The sequence below is a fragment of the Eutrigla gurnardus genome, assembly GCF_963514095.1.
Source record: "Eutrigla gurnardus genome assembly, chromosome: 3".
Taxonomy (NCBI): Eukaryota; Metazoa; Chordata; class Actinopteri; order Perciformes; family Triglidae; genus Eutrigla; species Eutrigla gurnardus.
This window is the reverse complement of record NC_139917.1, coordinates 24,458,790-24,480,920: the sequence shown is the minus strand read 5'-3', so window position 1 is coordinate 24,480,920 and position 22,131 is coordinate 24,458,790. Positions and strand designations below refer to the sequence as shown.

Below are 22,131 nucleotides of genomic sequence, written 5' to 3'. Positions count from 1 at the left end.
ATGGTGCTAAGTTGGCATTAATAAGTGTTTGAAGATAACAATATTAGAGATTTATGATACAAGGCAGCAGGGCCTGGTAAATCCATGAACAGATGAATCCATGAATCTGAACAGAACTTGAGGTTGTTTCTCCTTTGAATGTCTGCTGGTTCTACTGTTAAAGTTCAGTGTTTTGTTTCTTCATTGAAGATAACATTTGACTGACTTCTCGCCCTCATTTCCTTTTGTCACGTCTAAAACAATACATGTTTCGTTTTAACAAAAGTATGGAGTCTTTGGATTTCCCGATGAATGACACCAATATTTGTAAAGAGAACTTTTGCCTATCAGTCTGATCTGCTGTCATGGCAACTCTTTATTTCTATACTTTAGCAGGAAAAATGTTGGTTCCTCTCCCCTTTCTACAACACGGCTAGCTTCTCATTCATTAAAGATTTAAGGCCCCTCCTTTTTAAGACCCCTTTCCTTTCTCTCAATTGGCACAGCAGCACTTTTTTGTCACTTTGCAGAATAAAATTGTTCTATGTTGCTGAGCATTGCAGCTGCTCCTGAATTATTTAACATGCTTGCTCTCAATAGGCACAATCAGTCGTACTGCTCAGTAGGCCTGTGTGTGCTTGCACAGTTTTGTGTTGGTTGAACGATCAAAACTTTTGCCTATTACAATCCGTTTTTGATTTATCATAATGTCCTTTTATTTATTCTGCACCGATCAATGCTGAGGTTTCGTACTATTTTTATTTTCATTATCAATCTAAGGCTATATCCACACGAATAAGCTGCTGTGCAGTTAAATTTAACATGTAAGCTATTATTCAAGCCTTCGCGGTATTGGTCCAGCCAGCAGACGTTTGAAGGCGAGGTTTGAGGAGAGCGATGATGAACCTAACCTTCCTTTTATTATAGGATTGTTTTGTTCCACTATGATAGGGTCTCCCAGCCACCCAGTAGAGCTACGATTATGAGAAAGGACAAAAACAAAACCAACGGAGAAACTAGTGAGACGCTTGTTGAGCAACTTCCTTGATCCATAATTAGAGCCTGACCAACGTATCAGTCAACTGATTTAATCGACCGATATTAGCCTATGATTGGTATTTGTACATATGTAGGCCGACATGTGCAAACATAATCATACATTTTTAAAGTGTCTAATTGGAAGCTGTGATGATTCAGAAATGGTGTCATTACATAGTTTGGCCACCAGAGAGCACTGCTACATACAATAGCCACACAACCTTGTATTGTATTGTACAGTACAACACAGATCCCCAAGGCCCCATCGCTTTAACAATAACCTCGCTAATGGTCAAAACCAACACAAACCCAACTAGGTTACACCTGGGATTTTAAACTGCACAAATTAGCATCGTTGTTAGCGGATTTTCTCTTATTCAGTTCTTCTCCTCTTAATTCACTACATCTCCCAATAGAACATCCATCCATCCATCCCAGCTGACATTGGGCGAAGGCTGGGTACACCCTGGACAGGTCGCCAGTCCATCGTAGGGCCAACATCTAGAGGTGAACATGTACAATAGTCCTCTGTTGCATTTTTAGCAACCAGTCGTAGAGTAGACAATCTGCTTCCGGTTTGTATGTCAATGGTCGTGTGTTTCAGGCAAGTTAGTATGAACAGAATAAATACATTTTTCACATGTGACTCTAATCTTCTTCCGTGGGTGCTCGTAAGATCTAGACCAGGGGTTTTCAAAAGCTGACTCCCACATCTCTGCAACAAAACTGACTCCCACCCCTAATGTTGATAGAGCATTTGGAGCCTCAGTAATGTCCAAAAATATATGTATATTTATAGTTCAACAAACAGTTCTGTTTGATATATTATCATGGTCTAAGGTTTAGAAACAGTTATACTTGTATCCATTTTGGCAAATTGACACCATTAAAAGTTTACTGAATTTACTATTGCTGGTTCCTGTTAGCAATCTGATGATTCTCTGGGCAAGTTATGACGATTTTAGGATTTGCAATGGACATAGACACGCAGGACAGTGATATCCTCGGAAAGAGCACGTCACACTGAATCTACTCTGTGTGTAGCATGTCTGTTTTCAGATTTTACCGAGTTGTGACTCCTGCTTTAGTTGATGCAAATTGCGGCAGTCGTCCACTAAGGGTTTTAAAGTTCCTTAATTGTCTCCATGAGCCATGTGTTGATGAACATGACAAACATACCATTGCTCTCCTAGTGCTGACAACTGCCAAGGGATGACTAAACAAAAAACTTTTGGAAATGAGCCAGAGAAAACTGAGAGAGAAAAGATACTAATAAAAAAATGATGCTGAGAAATGCAAAGGGCTTTTCTATCTGCTGAGAAAGGCGGATAGAGGAGGACTGATGAAGCACAGACAAAAAGAGGAGAGGAGACATCCTGCTGTCAGAGAGTAGTGTAATCAGGACCAGATGTCTTTCTGTGCTCTCTTGACTAGAGGCGAATTCACGCAGCGATTTATTTCCACAGCCTGTGATTGTTGAGGGATTTCACCGTCTTGTCTTCGCTGTTTTGTTTGGGCCCATTTTGATGTCTCGCGTTGAGTTTGTGCGGATGCAATGCAACATTCTGTGTCTAATGGTTCTGAGACATGACGTTCAGCTACTCGTGTGTCTGTCCCGTCTGCCCGAAGAGGAGATGGGATTGCATAACAGAGTGGCGTCCACGCTGATGCAGTCCCCACACGCCTTGTTAGCCCGAAATCCTTTCAGGATCATTTTTTAATACTTCTTTCTAGGGGTGTGAATCTTTGGCTTCACTTTGATTCGATTAACGATACAGTAGCTGGCGATTCGATTCAAGGACGATTTTTTTTTTTGTAACGATTCGATTCGATTCTGTAAACCACGATTCGATTCAGTAACTTGTAACCAAAATTCTATATCCATTAAATAAACATGCAATAATGCGAGTGAGACTATTTGTATTCTTCTGAGATACATTCTTCATCTCTCTAAGATGTTAGCATCGAGTTGCACCTATGCTGCACCCGAACGCAGCCTCACAGAGCTGCGGGTAAACCTTACTCAGACTTTCATTTATAGCTGCAATTTAGTCTTAAACCTTAGAGGCAATTTCCGAAACAGACAATCCGCAAAAATGCCCACAGCTCTGATAACAACTCACACACAGGGAGGGAGAGTAACGTTGACATTACTTCACTCTATCTTTACATAGCAAACAGTTGTTTGCTGATATAATAATGCTCTGAATGACGTTTGCTGCTCCTTTGAAGCACAACGACGACATAAAGACCATCATTATGGCACTGCATTATCAGAACAACATCAGTATACAGCTCCTTCATAAAGTATACAGTCTACATTTTTTTTTGTGCAGAAATCATTAGCTGACAAGCACCATATAATTTCCTGTGTCAACAGTTTCAGCGGGAGAGCGGCGATCACTCGCGTATCCAAACTGCCATGTCAGGGCATTACCCTGAGCCATGGTGCCTTCAGCTGCAGTCACTCTAATAGTGCAGCATGCTGTTTGTCAATTTTTAATGGCCATCACTAGTTTGATAAACAAAGACGTTGACAGCAGCAAGGGAAGGCTTTGGGGGATTATGCTAAGTTTGACAGCCAGCAATTTCTACAATAACTGCAAGCATAAAAAGATCAGGCATCTGCCGCTTCAGCAGGAGATGATCAGTCTCAGTCAAAGTGCAAGTCTTTATTTTTCTTCCTGCCAGACTCACAGACTGTTCTCTGGTCAGTTCTCAAATTATTGCTGACCGGTTAATAAAGCAAAAATACATTTTGAATTCTCTTTATTGGAAATCATACAATAGAACTATAGAACTTGAATTCTCTCACACGATGGCGCTGAACAAACAAGCATATCTCACTGTAATGTTTTTCCTTTGAGTGCTGAAATAAGCAAGAAAAATAAGACTTGAGTTGTAATAAACCAGACTTATCGTTGTATGCACTGTTTTTGCCCTCAAATTCATGTCAAAATCGTGTCTGTGCATTATTTTAAACTGAAGCAGAGTTATTCTGCAGTTTTTTTTTTATAACGCCCATATCCGGGAACATTTTAGTTTCACTTTTGTACGGCGGAAGGAAGTAGAGACGCGTCGTCCATTTATATATACAGTCTACGGTCTGATACAGTAGTTCAGAGCAAAACTGGCAACTTCTCACTCTCCAGCCTCCAGTGGGTTTTCAGCCCAGTAATTTGATAATGAGATTGTGAAGCAATGGCTTCCAGATGTAAACTCTCTTACACTTGTACTGCAGTGTGAAGTAGCTGAGCTACAGTGCAACGGGCCCGAACCGAGGAGCCACTTGTTGGATACAGGTGCTTTTAACACCTGCTGCAGGAAAAAAGGTCTTTGAAAGGCCTGAAAAAAATCAGATGGAGGGAAAATAATGTTTGTCAAGAGATTTAATTAGCTCTTCCGAAACAAACCGAACAAAACAGCTCAGCTGGGATAAAGAATGGGGATTTTGAATATAAATGATGGATCGTAGAATGAAATTGAACTCACAGATAGCTACATTTGGATTTTATTTATATATTTATATATATATATATATAAAAAGAAGACTTTTTGTCAGTGATGTTCCAAACACGCACACACGTTACCTGTCTAATAGATGCATTAGGCGTGGAAGAAGGGAGACAGTCTCATCCAGCCGGAGACCTTTCACTGTGGGCCGATCCATCTGTTCTCTCCTCTCCATTATTATTATTGATGCCGGCATTGCATGAACACACAACTGCGTTGCTCTGTGTTTGCTGAAAGCGTTGTTTTTTTCCCCTCACGGATACCTCTGAAAATGAAGGTGAAGACTGCTTTATGCTGCTTTTGTGCCACCTGTTGCATAACTGGCCTTCCAGAATGAGGAGGCCTATTATTCATACTGTTCTTCTGTAAATATGTCTATTATTGAACATTGTTGTCAAATGTCTGCTTTGCGGTCTGGTTGGCTTCGAAACTGAGACACTGAAAGGATGGCTGGGTTAAGGATCAAGGTCAATGATGCAGGAGATGGGAACGAGAATGTCATTGTCCCCTTGACAAAAGTGGGAACTGAAGGCCATTCTGTATCGCTGAATGTCAGTTTCAGATGTATCATTAGTCAGTTTTAAGCTGAACAGCCTTGGTCATAGCAACATTTTCTCACTGTAGGTTTTGTGGGACCAAGCATTTTGTTCACAGGTTCAGTTCTTTCCGATTGCTAAACGACGAATGTGCAAAACTCTAACACAGTCTGCATCACCAACAATCACCTGAGCTAAAGACATCACATCACCTGTAAAACCAGCTCAGTGCAGCGAAACAGAACAATCATCATGATGACAACACACACTGTCACTCAAAACGCACCGAGAGGAAAAACACAAACATCAGACACCAACACACAGGTTAGACACTTTTCATCTTTACAGTTTGAATCATTTCAGTGACTTCACACAAATCAATATTTTCTTCAAAGATAAGAGTGAAATTCTTTCGCCTGAACATTTTTATTTTATAACATACCAGTTTTTAGGTAAAACAAGAAGGAAAGAAAATCAACGGTTCGCTTCAATACATATTTATTTTGTCTGTAGTCATTTACAGATGCTGTTGTTGACAACCACCACGTCAACAACAGCATTTTCCTCCACCAACCTGTCTCCCTGACACTCTTCTCCCTCCACCAACCTGTCTCCCTGACACTCTTCTCCCTCCACCAACCTGTCTCCCTGACACTCTTCTCCCTCCACCAACCTGTCTCCCTGACACTCTGCTCCCTCCACCAACCTGTCTCCCTGACACTCTGCTCCCTCCACCAACCTGTCTCCCTGACACTCTTCTCCCTCCACCAACCTGTCTCCCTGACACTCTGCTCCCTCCACCAACCTGTCTCCCTGACACTCTTCTCCCTCCACCAACCTGTCTCCCTGACACTCTTCTCCCTCCACCAACCTGTCTCCCTGCCACTCTTCTCCCTCCACCAACCTGTCTCCCTGACACTCTTCTCCCTCACCAACCTGTCTCCCTGCCACTCTGCTCCCTCCACCAACCTGTCTCCCTGACACTCTTCTCCCTCCACCAACCTGTCTCCCTGACACTCTTCTCCCTCCACCAACCTGTCTCCCTGACACTCTTCTCCCTCACCAACCTGTCTCCCTGACACTCTTCTCCCTCCACCAACCTGTCTCCCTGACACTCTTCTCCCTCACCAACCTGTCTCCCTGCCACTCTTCTCCCTCCACCAACCTGTCTCCCTGACACTCTTCTCCCTCCACCAACCTGTCTCCCTGCCACTCTTCTCCCTCACCAACCTGTCTCCCTGCAACTCTTCTCCCTCCACAAATCTGTCTTCGTTGGTCCATTTCCTATTTCTTCTCTTGTGCTGTAAATCCACAGTGTTGAGGTTAAAGCCAGGAGAGAAGTGTGTAGCGTTTTGAAAACTGTAGTCAAGCAATGAAAAAGGAGCTAGAGTTGTAAGATGTAAGATGCCGAACTGATCCGATTCTGAGCTAAACAGAGACGCAGGTTGAAAAATCCTCAGGAATGAGAGCAAAGAAAACATTTAAGAAAATCTCAAACTTATTCGGGTGGCACAATTAATCACAATTTAGGCTTCCCACAATGTGTTTTCCTTAACTAACAGCCAGCCACCGGAGGGTAGTCAGGATGTTTTGCCCTCACTTTTGGGGAGCTGTTGTCCAGTAACAGCTAGGTAAAGGAGAGGGATGCTGTAAAGCACACAGTCGTTTATTTTAAGTGTGCACCTGATTTCCTGTATAAGGTGAAGTGAATCATTCCGTTGTGCAATAATTATGCCATGAACATTAAAGCACAAACCCGGCAGTTGCTTTTAAAAACAGCTCCGATTTCTGCATCACTTCTTCTGACTTAAATCCGGCATGAAAACATCCTTTGTGAATGTAAATGCCTGAATGTCAACTCGTTTGTTTCACATCTGCATTTGTTACACCTGTGTGCTTTTGTAGCTCATGGTTTCTAGTCTTATTTTTGGGATTTTTTCATGGGGATTTTATTGATCAAGTTCCTAAGAATTTGAAATTCTCGCTACAGCAGCTGCCAAAGCTGGACCTTAAAAAGAACTTCTGCCAAATGTGTTTAATGGTTTATTTGGTTGGATCAACTGCGTTCATTCATATCATTTTAGAGTAGAATATGCAGTGTGTGTGTGTGTGTGTGTGTGTGTGTGTGTGAGGGAGGGAGGAAAGCTTTTCTTGGCTTTCGGGCCTTGATTACTTCTCACTGACGTGAAACATCCAGCCAGACCTCACTCGATTATGATAAGATTAGTTAATTCGGGGAAGATGTGGAAAGTGAATTATGTATATTTCATGCTACGCTACTAATGGATGGAAAATACCTCCATCTCCGACCTCATCCTCCCCACACCCTTAAACCAGAAAACTCATAATTTCCAATGTGTGCATTCTAAAGTAAAAATATTTAGCATCTCAGATTTATATCATCTTTCCATTTGGCTTCCTCGGCCTGTCTCTCATCATGGCCACGGCTGTGATTTACTATGAGGTTGTGATACTAACTGTAACAAAAACAGCCAATCGGCTCCTGTATTTCTGCTTTTTATCTTCTTGACCCTGTTAATGCCTCTCATTTGAAAAATGTGCCTGTTTATTGAAAAGCAATCTCACACCAGAGTCTCGCAGTGTAACCCATTTCCCGTCAGTCCGGAATATCGGAATGCCTTTTTATTTACTTCTCGATTTCTGTTTTGGATTTTGGATTTCTGTGTTACGCCACGGTGGCTTGAAGTTCAAATTACCTTGAACAGAAAAGTCAACAGTTTTTCCATTAAACAGTGAGCATGATTATATGGCTTCTCAATTATTGTTTCCACAAAAACCGAGCAGCTCTCTCAGTCGCACGCATCGGTCTGAAGTGTACCCACTCTGTAAAAACAGCATAACAAATCCTTTTAACAGAGACACTGAGCTCTTGCCAAAGAATGTGCTGTTCACCACTCTGCGACTGAACAGGAAGTGTACTGCTTTTCCACAAGACTCCGCAGAAAATGATTTTCCCATGAGTGGTTGCATGCAATCAGGTGCATGTGTTTCCTTGGGCCGTAATATCTGCTGTCGGTCGGGGCCAAAGAGATCAATGGAGCAGCGTCGGGGATGAGTTCAGACTGCCATCAATCACTTGTCCTCCTCCTTATCGCCTCAGTGCTGCAAGAGGAAGAAAGGTGCTGAAAGTCATGTTTGCGTGTCGTCGTAGCCGAATTAGCGGAGGCGACAGTCCTCTCTGAACAATGGCTGCCCTCCACCTTTTTCTAATAACAGGGTACACAGGACCAGCACAATGTAATGAAATAATGAGAGAACTATAGTACAGTATATAAGAAACAGGCCAAAGTCCCTCGTTGGGAGGTTTGTCCAGTAGTGTTTTATACTGCAGCTAAATATAAAGAGAGAAATAAATGTTCACATTGGCGTGAGTGGAAATGTGCAGATTTGTGCTTAATAAAGCGTGCATGTCGGTGTGATACGAGCGTTTGGATGTCCCGTCGCGTGTGTCGTAATTCTTTGTTGGGAAAAGGATGGAAATTGTCATTTGAAGAAACAAAAGGTAGCTGACGGTGCCATTTGTTGTCAAAAAGACAAATGTGAAGCGAGAGTTGAAGCCGTGTCGTTTTGACTGCAGCGGAGGTCGTGTGTTTCTGTGCTGATTGTTTCTTGTGTACTCGCAACGTCGGTTTATTTGCACAGCCTGCAAATATGTTGTAAATGTGTACGTATCGACCCGTCAACATCGCTGTCAACTTCTGTATAGTAGATTTATACTGCAAAGTATATGTAAACACAGACGCACACCAGATATTCATGTCCATGTAAACACAATGAATTCTCCAAATTGGATCATTCCAGCTATTTTACCTGGATTTTTTGTCCACACAATGTGTTCTAAGGGCATCAAGTGACTTGTGCTTGATGACATGATTCGATGTGTTGCACTTGAATAACAGTTACTAACAGTTGTTTTTTTTAAACTTATTTGCTTATATGAATCTTGTGTCTTTTAATGTATTTTACTTTTTTTTTTTAACACAGATTCACGGCTTAGTCGGCAGCTCTTTTATTAAAAACAAATGTAAGAAAGCGGATATTGCCTATACATGTGAATGGCTGTTCCCATTGCAGATGACATGCTTGCCGGGGTCTGCAGACAGGCCTGGCTGGTGGCAGTTTGCTCCGTGTTTCACACTAATTGGATCAGGGATCATACTGCTCAGCTGCCTCTGTGAGACTATGTAAAGAAAATCCGATGTGACAATATCACCACGATCTTGGATGAGTTCATGACTGGGTGACGTTTTTTTTAATGCTGAAGCGACGGTTTTGTTCTCCACTCAAGTGGAGGAAAATATCTGAATCTAGATTACATGAATGATCTTAATCCTGAATGAGTCATGTGGTAAAAGTGAGCAAAATATTTTCCAGACGTGTTGAGCCTTTGCTGGAAAAACATGCAAGACTTAAACCGCTTTTCTGACACTCAGTCATTTTCTGTTGTTGTATCAGATATCTGCTGAGAATCGTTAAGGCTTCATCACAGAGTCCATCTTGTATTCTCTGTACGTTTTTTTTTTATGATGTCTTATCAGTGTCAGAGTTATGGCTTCTCTGTAAAGTCTTTAGTGCTCCCCTGCAAGTACTTTGTCATGTCAACCTGAGGCCATTCATTGCAGCATTATCACATTTCCAATTATTGTACTCCCAGTCTACCACTAAAGAACTGAATGGGATTTAAGTGTTAGTATTCCTCCGACATCGGCTAACAAAATATATGTTGTATTCCTGGGCAGGTTATGAGACATTCTATCTCAACATGAATGTGACTCTTGCCGCAACAAAGAGGAAGATTATTCTTATGTGTTGTCACAATCTCAGTGACAAAATCAAATCCCCAAAAAAGCCCAACGTTTTACAGAAATGGAGAAAACTTCCTTCCTTGTCTTTTTTCCTCCATCTTCTCTCTCTGTCCTGCTTGTTAATCATCCAGTTGAACCACTTTGACCTCCTGCTTCTGTCTGGAAGATGTCCATCACTGCCTTCTTTTTTTCACTCCTGCTTTTCCTGCATTCATTGCTAGAGGTGTCCTGCTCCTCTGAGAAACACATGGTGTGCTTGGCCTTGTGAATGGATCTTGAGATTTTCACAGTTAATCACAGCTTGCCTTCAAGCTGTTTTTTTTCTTCTCTCTCCTTACTGACCTGTTTATGTCCAGAAACTGTTTTTTATCCAACGCGCTTTACACTTTGGACAACTAATCATTTTCAAATATGCATTATTTATTGGAACAAGCTGTAAACACAACACTGACATATTATCACTCAATGGTGAAGCAAGCCCTTTACAGCCATTTACACCTCCAGCAGACAGGAGCAATATTAGCATATTTAGAGTCATGTTTAGTCCCCTTTAGCTGCTAAATGCCCCACTATAATATATACATCAGACAATCTAAACATGGTTTTTCCATTGTTAATATAAAAACACAGATTAGTGCAGATTAATTTAAAATCTGAACGTCTACCTGTTCTCAATATCACAGAAAACGATGGAGCAATACATCTGTTAACAGGCCCAGACTGGTTGAAGTTTTGGATTGTTTTATGTAATTTAATGACGTAATGCTTTCAAGAAAGATTGTCTTTTGGGGGGGCAGACAGAATTGATTTATATTCTAATGCAAACCTCCAGCATCAGTTATCACCAAAGGAAATGAGCACAAACAAAGGAGCTGAAGATTAAAAAGTAAAGATTGAAAAAGCTGTTGTCACAACGTATATCTGTTTTGGATTAATAATTCAGCTCTGGGACAGCAGCTCGGGCGATTTCAATGTTCTCAGCCATCAGCTTCATCTTCGGTTATCACCCAAATTTAGACTGCATGGAGATGGATGCTACACGTCAGCCCATCGACTGGCCCACTCCTCCGCCGCTGATTAATGGGGTCCTTGCTATTTTGAGGTCACAGGGGTTTGCCTGAGCAGATATCACAGTGAATGCATTTGCCTCACTTGGCTCTGCTGGTCTCCTTCACACTTAAATGAAAGTTATGTGTGTGGTGATTTACCCTCCTGAGTCTGGCTTTTTTTTTTCTGAGTGTTTTTTGATCTACTTTAAAGCTCTAAAGTTAGAAGCTCAGAGTCAGTTTGTCTTGATGATGGCCTTCCTTTTAGCGCTGAGCAGTTCTGCCGATGCTCTTTTGAACTAAACTCTGCTGACCTTTGAGATTCTTGTTTGCTGCTGCAGTCAACCTGAATTAATTGAAACATCTAACCCCTCCCCTCCCTCCTCTCTTTGCTGATTCATCTTCCACACATGCAGTGGGTGTATTTATCTATGAATCTGACCTTTTGAGGAGGTGGCTGTGCACACCGCAGGGGAGCGTGGGCATGATGGTTCCAGTGCCTGTTGGCCAGAACACCATCTGGACAGGTGATGCCTTTATGCAAGACATATCGGTATTAGTTTTCCAAGCTCAGTGGGAGTCCAGGTCGCTGCTTCGTGTGTCTGCCCATCGTTACGGTGTGACAATGAGAGTTCTGTGCATCTCTGCCACTCCCCGACATCGTTGAGTCCGTCTGGGTGCCTCATTATCTCCTCACCTGGCACCATTTATACTAGTTTGTCTAGAGGGAAAGTGGAGGTAGAAGAGGAGCCCAAGTATTGACCTGTCACCGGCGGGAGAAAGTAGGCTATTATCTCCGATGTTGATCGATGGAGAGAGTTGCTGAAAAGTGGGACGCCACCGTACGAGAAAGTCACCGTGGATACTTTCAACTGTGATATAGGATCAATAGGTTGACAAATGACACAGATCAATCCCTGACAATGATTGCTTTGGATAATATCCGCTCCCATTACAGGGAAAATGGGAGCAGTGGGTGTGAGATACTCAAATTAAAGTAGTGATTATCAAGGCCGGGCAATCATTTTTCACATCATCCAATCGTGGTTATTCAAGATCAATGATGGGTCGATGTGATCACCAGAGGGCGACGGCGTGGTTAAACATCTGACGGAAATCTGGAACAATGGAACATTTCATGTTTTTGCAAGCAATGCAGTTAAAATTATTTGAATTAACATTTTAACAAATGAGTGTGAAGAATTTATTTTAATATCTAAATGTTTTATTTCCCCTTTTAGTGTGTCCTACCTAACATTTTTGTTTCATATCAGCAAATGCCTCTAAATTACCAGATGGGAATCTGTGTGGAGGTCTGGGACTCTGCAATGTGTTCTGGTGAGAACCCAGATGTGAAAGTGTGTGGATCTTTTTAAAGCGAGTGTAAACAACCACACATCACAGTAGTTTTAGAAAACGTTAAATGTTGAAATGTTGAATATGACAATAAATCAGGTCTATGCTTGATTGTCTTGCAACATGGAATGCTGTTAATGAAGAATGATGCTTTGTGGCAGAAAAGGGACTGTTTTACTGTTATTGAGTATAATAATGTGACATTGTATGATTCGTTCAGGTTTGAACATTGTTGAAAACATTTGGGATAATTAAAGTACAAAATATACAACATATATATAGTCGTATTTCGACGTTTTAATGCAGAAATGTTACATGTTATACTTTTCAATAAATGAAACTACTAATAATAAGTTACCAAGCATAATCACAAATGTATTGTGTCATGCAGAGTGGGAGGCCTCACAATCAACCTCTCTGGCTCATTCAGAATTGTTCACTTCCTCTCCTTTACTTTCCATTACAATTCCTCCTACAGCTCCGCTGATGGAGTTTTAATTTTGCACAGCCTCTTTATGCGCCCCGACATGAGAGAACAGGACTCATTAAACTGGAGTGAGGCTGCTTTACGGGCTTGCACACTTGTGGTTTCATCCAGATGTATTTCCTTTCTTTTCCACCAAGCGTGTTAAAGGCCCTTAACTTTTCATTACGCACTTATGGCAGTTTTTGCAGAATTTTCATCAAGGTTCTTGGCTGTGTTAAAATGATTGACGGGTGTGAAATAGCTGTGCACTGTGGGTGGTCTCTGTGGCTTTATCTCCTCATATGGGACTTCACATTCTGGTTTGGTAATAGACAACCATAAACAACAATCCACAGCACAGAGGATTAAATGGTCCTCATTTATATTACGTGCGTGTCCGTACACAGGCTCCTCTCGTTTTCCTCTTGGGTTTCTTTTTTTTTTTTCAGGAGTTGAGCTGTGATATCTCTGCCCAGCTGTGCAGCCGACTCTATTTCCAGTGCTGCTGCGAGGGAGAAGCATTACATCATGATGCACTCTGTCCATCTGCTATTTGCACTAATTATCTTTTTTTTAGGGCTCAATCAGTAATGGGGTTAGATGACGGAGTAATTGGTTATACAATATAACACCAACTAGGGCAACATTCAGGTAAATATTCAGGTCCAGAAGTGAGAGCAAATATAAACGGCACAAAGCATTCCAGTGTAAACTGGATGTGCATTTATAGCTGAAAGAGAACAAATTGCTCAGCACACACGGTGTTACTGTGTGTATCTACCCGGTACATCAGGACACGATGTGAAGTTTCATATTTAAACTGCTGTTGGAAAGCAAGCCTATTTATCTCAGCCCACAGTGCCACTTTAAGATAGTTATCTTGTCAGGGAGAGCACAAGTAAAAATGTTACACCTCTTTGATCACAGACCTAATCATACTGCAACCTGAACTGTAAAAAGTCTGAAGAAAGAACTGAACATGAGCCCTTACTGCCTTCCCTGAACAGAGCATTGCCTCATATATTATAATAATAATAATTTAATGTCACCAATATTAAAGCAGGAAAAAACTGTCTGCATAATGTACCCACATTTAATATGACATCACGACATTAGTGCCCTGCCATTAAACATGAAACCAGGATGCAGTGCTACAGCTACATTGTGTTAACGTCATGATATTATACCATTTCATGCTTATTCTCAGCACTTCCTGTGTTGCCAATCGACAAAAACGTTGATTTCACTCAGTGTTTGGCAGAAATACATTGCTTAGTAACGCAACGAAATCACAGTACACTTCGGAATGTATCAAGACGCCACCCCCAAAAATGTATTGTATTATTACTTATTACAAATCAACTCATAATGTGCGTAAAGGCATCACTCAACATTAATTTCCAGCACAACAGAACCATGAGCACATTGATACATCAAAGTGCTTGAAAACGGCGAAAATAAAAAATGCTGCTGGCCATGGTGGCAGTTTTTTCTTACTACCTGAGCCTCTATCATTGTGAGGTACTCTTTTACACTGTTTAACTATCCTGTAAAGGCTCTCACCTCTGGAAACACAAGTTAGTGCAGCAAGACGCAAATATATTTCATCATTAGTCTCCCTGTAGTCTTTTCCCTCAACATGTCGGTGGAGGTAAAACTGTCCGAGCAGCGATAGTGAAAGCATTGGCAGGCTTCTTTCCTTAGCTCAAACATAAACTGCATGGCAGCACAACCAGAAAACAGGGCGCCATTTTAAAATATGAATTATTCAAGTTACAGTGCGTGTGTTTGTTCTTAATGCAACATTTGAAAATCCTTGTGCTGCGCTTTTTCTTGTGTGGATGCACAGAGCACCGACAGATCCGCATTATTTTCCACAGTGCTGTGTTGCTATCGAAACTGTGATATACACAACACTGTACACGGCAAATAGCCTCACACGCTGACAAGCAAGCCCACAGGAGTCCTCCTGAACACTCTACCAATAGTGAGATGTCATGAAAATCCTCGCCTCCTGTTCCCCCTTTGAGCCAACTTTGCAACTTAATTTGCACTCGTCTAATCTCCTCATTCACGTTCTGCTCATTCTGCTCTCTCTTTCAACGCCTCCCGCAGACTGAGATGCATAACATCCGCGTTATGGGAAGGGAGGAACGCAGTACACCCCCACCCCAACAGCTTGACATTATACAGAGTGCATTGTGGAAACGCTTCTATCGTATTCGGTCTCATGGCAGTATCCTCTGAGCTTAACCGTCACACTAATTTCTCTGGCCGACCGTCAGCACTGTTGCTTGTACCGATTCGGGACTGATGCACAAAACACATGCTTTCTTGCAGGTTTAGTGTGTTTGTGCTTACAGTATGTGTTGAGTGTGAAAGACAGGGAATGTATCTGCCGTATTTGAACAAGTGATAACAATCTAGTGTATGAGATATCTCTTAAGTCCAGCCGTCCAGCATGTAAGCCTCTGAAATGTGCCGAGGACTCTGATGGGGCCTGTCGCTGTTGGAAGAGACCGAACATTTGTCAGGCCGAATGTAAAGAATGCTCTCAGGGATGAAATGCATGGCCGACTATGTGGAAGAATGACCTTGCATGTCCTCACGGGGGAAGGTCATCACTCTGGGTCAGTCACCTTAAAAGGAGGCAGACAAACTACTGTGGGTAATTATGTTGATCCCTTATGTGCAGATTTATTAGCACATCAATAGTAACGTTGCGGTCTCCTCTTCTTGCTTTTCCTGTCTACAATTTTTGAGGCCAGCACCTTTTATACTGGATGTGCGCGACCGTGTCTACTCTTCGTTCTCGGTAATTATGTTGATGACATTTTTATGGGTGATGTTTTAGTCTTTGGACCCAGTCATGAACACGATTCATCACTGGGTGTCACATCACTGGGTGTGAGTACGCGTTATCTTCATGAAAGATTTGTTTGTGATTTACCCGCATTTGAAAGCATTTTAACAGTTCAAGAACCTCAGAAGCTAAAGCTGAAAACTCTGTGTTCCATACAGCACCGCATTGTCATTTTAAATAGGTTTGAACAATGTTGACAGTTAATTTGTTCTTAAACTCTTTAACAAGTCTGTGAATGAATAAGTGAATCACCTGAGTGAGCATACAGCCATAGCAGCACTGTGAGGCTTAAATGCTGAGGTGAGCACCTTGTTTGACCTCCCCTGCTAGTAAATGCCTACGCCCTTTCAAACACCTGCCACTGTTTGTAACAAAGGTTTGCTGTTAAGAACTTCCGAAGCCCAAGATGAGATAACCTTGACATCATCAACATTCATAAAGCTCCCTCTAGAGCTACAGATGACACTGTACAACCGTTTTCACTGGCTGAGTTGTACTAAGCAGCATAATATCTAATGGTTGATTTGTGGGTCTTTTTGCTTTTTGTTATAAAACAAGATGGCTAAGTATCTTGTACACACACTTAGTAATAGTGTTCGATTTGAATTCAAGCGTTGTTTTGTTTTATTATTATCTTACTTATTCTCACTATTATCTACCCAATATCTTCCTCGTTGTCGGTGTTATTTTTCAAAAAAGGGAACGGAGTGAGGTAAAACTGAAAAAGTATGGTAGACATTTTGTTCTACTTTGACATTTATTAGTGCCGTCAAGTGTTAATTGTAAAAAAGAAATGTTATGATGTGGTATAGAACAGGAGAAGACCGGATAATATATACTTAGACAATTAAATATCTACTAACATATCAACTCAACAGGTTTCAGGACCACGGACAGCATCAAAGGACATACTGTATCTACATATAAATATACATTAAAATATTTAATGTGAAATATATTATTCTTTAATAGCTGCTATTTGTAAGTCTGTGCCATGTTTCAACACCCCTCTGCTCCTGCCTCTGTTCACAGAGTGGCAGTAGGCATTGTATAATTTAAATAAATAAATAAAACTATGCAAATCAGACCAGCACTTTACACTCGTTCAGTGGTTCTGTTTATATGGGAGGAGTGGTGCACAGGATGCATTTGGAATAGGGGATTGAGTAAGTCGGTGGGTGGAAGGACAAATGTCTCCGTGTGATTGTGTGTGTGTGTGTGTGTGTGTGTGTGTGTGTGTGTGTGTGTGTGTGTGTGTGTGTGTGTGTGTGTGTGTGTGTGTGTGTGTGTGTGTGTGTGTGTGTGTGTGTGTGTGTGTGTGTGTGAAAGCCCCCCTCCATGGAAGGTTAAGAGTGATCACTTTGCTGGAAGCAGAGAGCCCAGAGTGAGACACTCCAGATACTGCTGCCAATGAGCAGAGGGAATCATGACACACAAGGCTGACCGAGAATACTACTTTGTAGATTAATTAGTGTAATGATGCTGTCAGGGTGCTTTTCAGTAATTCTCTACCCTGTTTTAATATATATATATATATATATATATATATATATATATATATATATATATATATATACATTTACATTTTGGCTATGGAAAGAGAGAGTTGATTGTCATTGTAATTTTCTGTCTGACAACCTTGTAAGTGCGAGAAGCGTAGGCGTGCCGGTGACGAGGACCTTGCTTTTCGTGACAGCCCAACAATGCTTGTCGCTGGATATTTCTCCTCCAATCAAATTCACATTGTTTAGATCTATGTGAAAGACCTCCTTTCAACTCTGTGATTTTTCCTTAGGAGTTGGTAGAGACCAAAACTAGAGCTAAAAGAGGGTGAATATTAAATTGCATTCATGATATGTTGCTCTGTGACTTGTTAATTTGTCGGTAAACAAGCAACTTTTTGCTACCTAGTTCATGTATCAACAGGTGTTATATGACAATGTTGCGTTCCCAACTTGTTTCCACTGACCTCAAGTGGCCAAAAATCTCAGTTGTTGCGGGTTTAATGATGCAGTCGACGTTTTCTGGTTGTTCATTGCTAACTCACTACCAACAGCTTCAATGTTAGACATTAAATAACATTGCATTCATCCTTAGTAGAAAGTTGTTATTCTTGGGGACATTAGTGCATTAATTTATTGTCAGAATTGCAAAGTTGTCAGACACTAAATAGACTGTACAAACTTGAAGCAGGTCATGACTGAAAAAGGCTGTCAGCTCTACTAAAGTCTCTCCATGAAAAAAGCAACTACACACGCAGCATGTCAACCGGTCTTTCTCCAGCATGGCTTGAGAGGAGATCTGAGATGATAAAACACAGATGTGCTCTCACTGTTTAGCATCACGAGCCACCGTAATTCTAAACCCTGCGCTCCTATTTCAGACACCAACGTATTTTTGGATGATCTATGTGATGGAAAAAAAAAAAAACTTTATGGTTGGCTACGGTTTCCTGGCGGAGGCAGCGACAGTCGGCGTGTGGAAATGGTCGGATGCTGCTTGTTTCCAATAGCCACAGTTTCACTGCTTGTTTCTTGCAAATCGTGTTACACAAACAAGCATGATTAACTTGATATCTCAGGAAATTGAATAATGGTCGGCCTCATGGTTCGCTGTAGAAAGGAAATGGGTTCTGCGATTGTGCTGCCAGGTTGTTCGTGTTCTGCTCTTCCTTCGGTGCCAGAATGGGTTCAAGAGTTTGTCACAAAGGAAAGCACAGCAGACAATTCCACTTTAGTGCACATTTCTGCGATCAACAGCATTTTTTCGCGACCAGAAGAAATTATGTTTTGGAATTTGAGATTTGATCTGTTGTTCAGTGTGGTTGTTTAAGAGGTCGGACCATTGATGTCATACTGCTAGATTCCAATTTTGTACGTATGTTCTGTTTATGATTCTCTCTCTCTTTGTTCTTCCGTTTAGGTTCATCTTGGTCTTCAGCTGCCTGGTGCTGTCTGTGTTCTCAACCATCCCGGCTCATCAGGACTTCTCCTCCTACTGTCTCCTCATTCTGGTGAGAAACTGCACAACCATCAGCAAAGAATCATTTTCTACCAACAAAATGCCAGTTAATGTTTTTTCCCCCCGTAGCATTACTGTTTCTTTTCAGTTCAATACCTTCCCTTCACCGTATTCCCCTCACCTTACCAGTTACAAGAAGGATTTAAATAAAACCCTTCACATTTGATCAGACGGGCTTAGAATATAGCACTGTATGAGTCAACAGCACCAGAAGCTACAGAGCCTAGATGGCACCATGCACATACCTCCCTTATCGCTAAACTTTGCAGGAAGAAAGCGGATTGGATTGATATAAAAAAAATACGATGAAAATGATTTCTTTGCCTGCTTTTTTTGCATCAATGTTAAATAGGTACATAATATGACTCAGTATGTGATCAATAAGGCTTTTAGTGTTAATAACACTACATTTAGCTCAAAGTTACCCTCGGAAAGAAAGTCAGACAGAAAAAGCTACGAGAGGACACAAGAGGAAAGTTGCTTTTGAAAAGAAACATGGTGTCCATTAATGACAACAACATTGCATTAATGACGGTTAATTGTAAAGCCTGGATAACAACACACGTATATTCTGTTGTTTTGATTAACAATGGGCCAAAACAACTATTGTTTCTGTGTTTTTCAACAGGAGTTTGTGATGATTGTGGTGTTTGGGTTGGAGTACATCATCCGTATCTGGTCGGCAGGATGCTGCTGTCGCTACAGAGGATGGCAGGGACGACTCCGCTTTGCCAGGAAGCCCTTCTGCGTCATAGGTCAGTTATATACCTTTTTGTTGTGTCTATTTTGTGGAAACGGATACCGGATCATTTCCCCCTACCTCCAAAACAAATAACCAATACCATTTCCTCTTCTTCACTCCCTTTTTACTTGGCCTCTAATGGCACTCAGTTGTGCTCTCTATGAAAGCAGTCCGATGTTAGACAGAATCCCGGTTCCAGAGCACACTACTGACCAGTTTGCTTGTTGGATGATTGAGGGAGGGAGAGAGGGAAGTCTATTAGGGTGCTGTGAGCTCCCATCATCACACTTCGTAGCGGGTGCTGCCAGCACTGAGGGAACATGAGCAAAAACAAAAGGGTGAAAATAAAGTAAGGGAGAAAGGCAAGGAGAGTGTGAAAGAGGATGAACGAACAAGAGAGACCTGAGTAGTGGAGAGAAAGACGGAGATGCTACACATAATGATCAATCCCATTTACATTTTTAAATGTAGATAAAGGAGTCAATTATAATGAATTTGAATTTGACTCCATGAGATTGTCTTTTTTCTCCAAGTAAGGAAATAGAATAATCGCATAATACGTTTGAAATCATCATGCATTTTTTTTTTTTAATCACTTGAAGATCCAATCACGTCACGCAAGACAACCAATGGGAAATGGGATGATAAAAAAATAGTTGTGTCGACATTCATGGTGTGTTGATAGATTCATGACAACTCATGCATTGAGTAACGTGCAAGAAAACATTCCACCTTAAATGGTGGCGCTAACCGCTGTCTTTGTGCGGCACAATGAAAATAATGTTTCTCATTCTATGAATAGCTTTATTTGCCCGACGCAAGTAAATGAAATCATTCAAAACAAAACTTTTGCATTTGGTCTGCAAACGGAAATGATGGACGTTTTTAAGTTTTTTTTTTTTTTTTTTTTCATAAAAAGCTGGGAAGTGAGATGTGATAACAAGTAGTCATTGGAGACGCATTCGAATGGAGAATGTTACCTGACATACTTCGGGCTGTCCAAGACGCATGTTGATGCCAGGTCAGGCAACGGCAGGCACCTTTCATAAAATACTGCTTATGATGTCGGTTAATCCCATTCCTCCGGTAGAAAAACTAATCTGGACTAATATCTTGCCTGCTAATAATCACATTCACCCAATCACATTTACATAAATGTTTTTCTTAATAGATTCATTCATGTAATCCCATTTAGGAATAATACTCACTGAGCATAGAAGATGCTTGATGTTGTGATCCACAGGTATGACAAAAAAAAAAAAACCTCCTTTCAATCATATGTCAGTGAGTGTGGATGATCCATGACGGGAGGTCACATGATGACACTCTAGCCATTTTCCAGTAACTACAGTATTGAAGGCTGTGTGACACGGTTACCAGAGTGAACAGAATTAACATACTGAAGCCCATTTCAGCACAATTGGTGTAAGCGGTTCATTGGTCCACTGCAGTCATATAATGCCCATTAGGAACAAATCCATCTTCATGTGAACTCCCTGGGAACTGAGAGGGAATCACAGCAGCTGACATGATGAGTGAGTGACTCCTGCGGCACGGCTTCACTGGTTTCTAATGAAATGTCTGAGGATGGACCGAGATATCACGCAATCTTCTTATGTCTGATTTACCTGAACGTTAGAATACTTCATGCTGCAAATGAGGGGTTTTGTTCCCAAATCGCATACACACTGTGTAAATGAAAAGAATGATCATTGTCATTAAATTCTCGAAATTTGTTTTGGATTTTCTGCTATTAATAGTTTGTACTGTTTTTGCAAATAAAATGCTATGATGAATTGGGAATAGAAATGATATCATTGTGGGTTGGAAGGCAGCCGGGGACATCGGTGCCAGACCTCCATAGAAAATCCATTAATTTTAGCAAGAAAGTTTAGAGGGCTGGATTGCTGTTAGTTTGCTACCAACAGATTCATTTTTTTTTACTATTTGTGACTTCAATTGTTTGGAATCTCTTCCCACAAAAGCTTTATTGGGTCTTGTCAGATGTCACAGAGGACTACTCTATCTTTTTTAATGGTCTTTCATGCTTTAAGGTTGTAGAGAGTCCTATTATATTGTATAAAGGGTTTGTTTTGCTGAATGCTGTACAACTAGAGCCCAGCTGCGCTCTTGTGGTTCAGCAGTTATCAAGGCTCACTTCGGCTCTTCTGGGTTGGAATATAAATGTAAAAAAACTGTATTCTCCCCTGTCATGCGACACTGAGGGAACATCGTCTCAATGGATGTTTGAATCATTTACTTCTTCTTGTTTTGGTGCCAAAACTATTTCAAGTGTAATTAATACATTGAATTTCTGAATTATAATTACAAGGAAACAAGTAAAACATCAATATAACCGCTGATTCCAAGCTTTTAAACTGTGTATAACGTCCAAGTGTTAAAATAATATTCATACAGCACATGTCACAATTCTGATATGAAAACTATTTATATTTGTTGTCACATTCATCTACACATGGTGCACAGTCTGCCTCTGCCCTTAAGATGACTTCTGATGACTGGCATCTGACCAGAAGCAATTATAATTCAAATTTTTGTTTCCTGTGGCTCTGGATTTAATTTTACGTCAAAGTAAACAACCCTGATGAAGTTGTCTCAGCTTGGGCTTGGAGAATGCAACATTCTTATGTGACACCTTTATTATATGCATGCTGGGACCTGGCATGGAAGGCTTGTGGCTTCTACAGCCCGTTTTTTTGATAAGTTGAAGTTCACTGTTGGAGC

General features: G+C 41.1%; 1 protein-coding gene across 10 annotated transcripts in view; it reads left to right on the top strand.

Annotated features, from left to right (window-relative positions):
* The window catches only part of kcnq5b (potassium voltage-gated channel, KQT-like subfamily, member 5b), an 83,406-nt gene that overhangs the window by 43,617 nt on the left and 17,658 nt on the right, over nucleotides 1-22,131 (top strand). For all 10 annotated transcript variants that reach the window (XM_084005623.1, XM_084005625.1, XM_084005628.1 and 7 more), the window contains exons 2-3: nucleotides 18,546-18,636; nucleotides 19,273-19,399. In XM_084005623.1, the coding sequence (XP_083861749.1) occupies nucleotides 18,546-18,636; nucleotides 19,273-19,399 (218 nt within the window). The remainder of the gene's footprint in view (nucleotides 1-18,545; nucleotides 18,637-19,272; nucleotides 19,400-22,131) is intronic.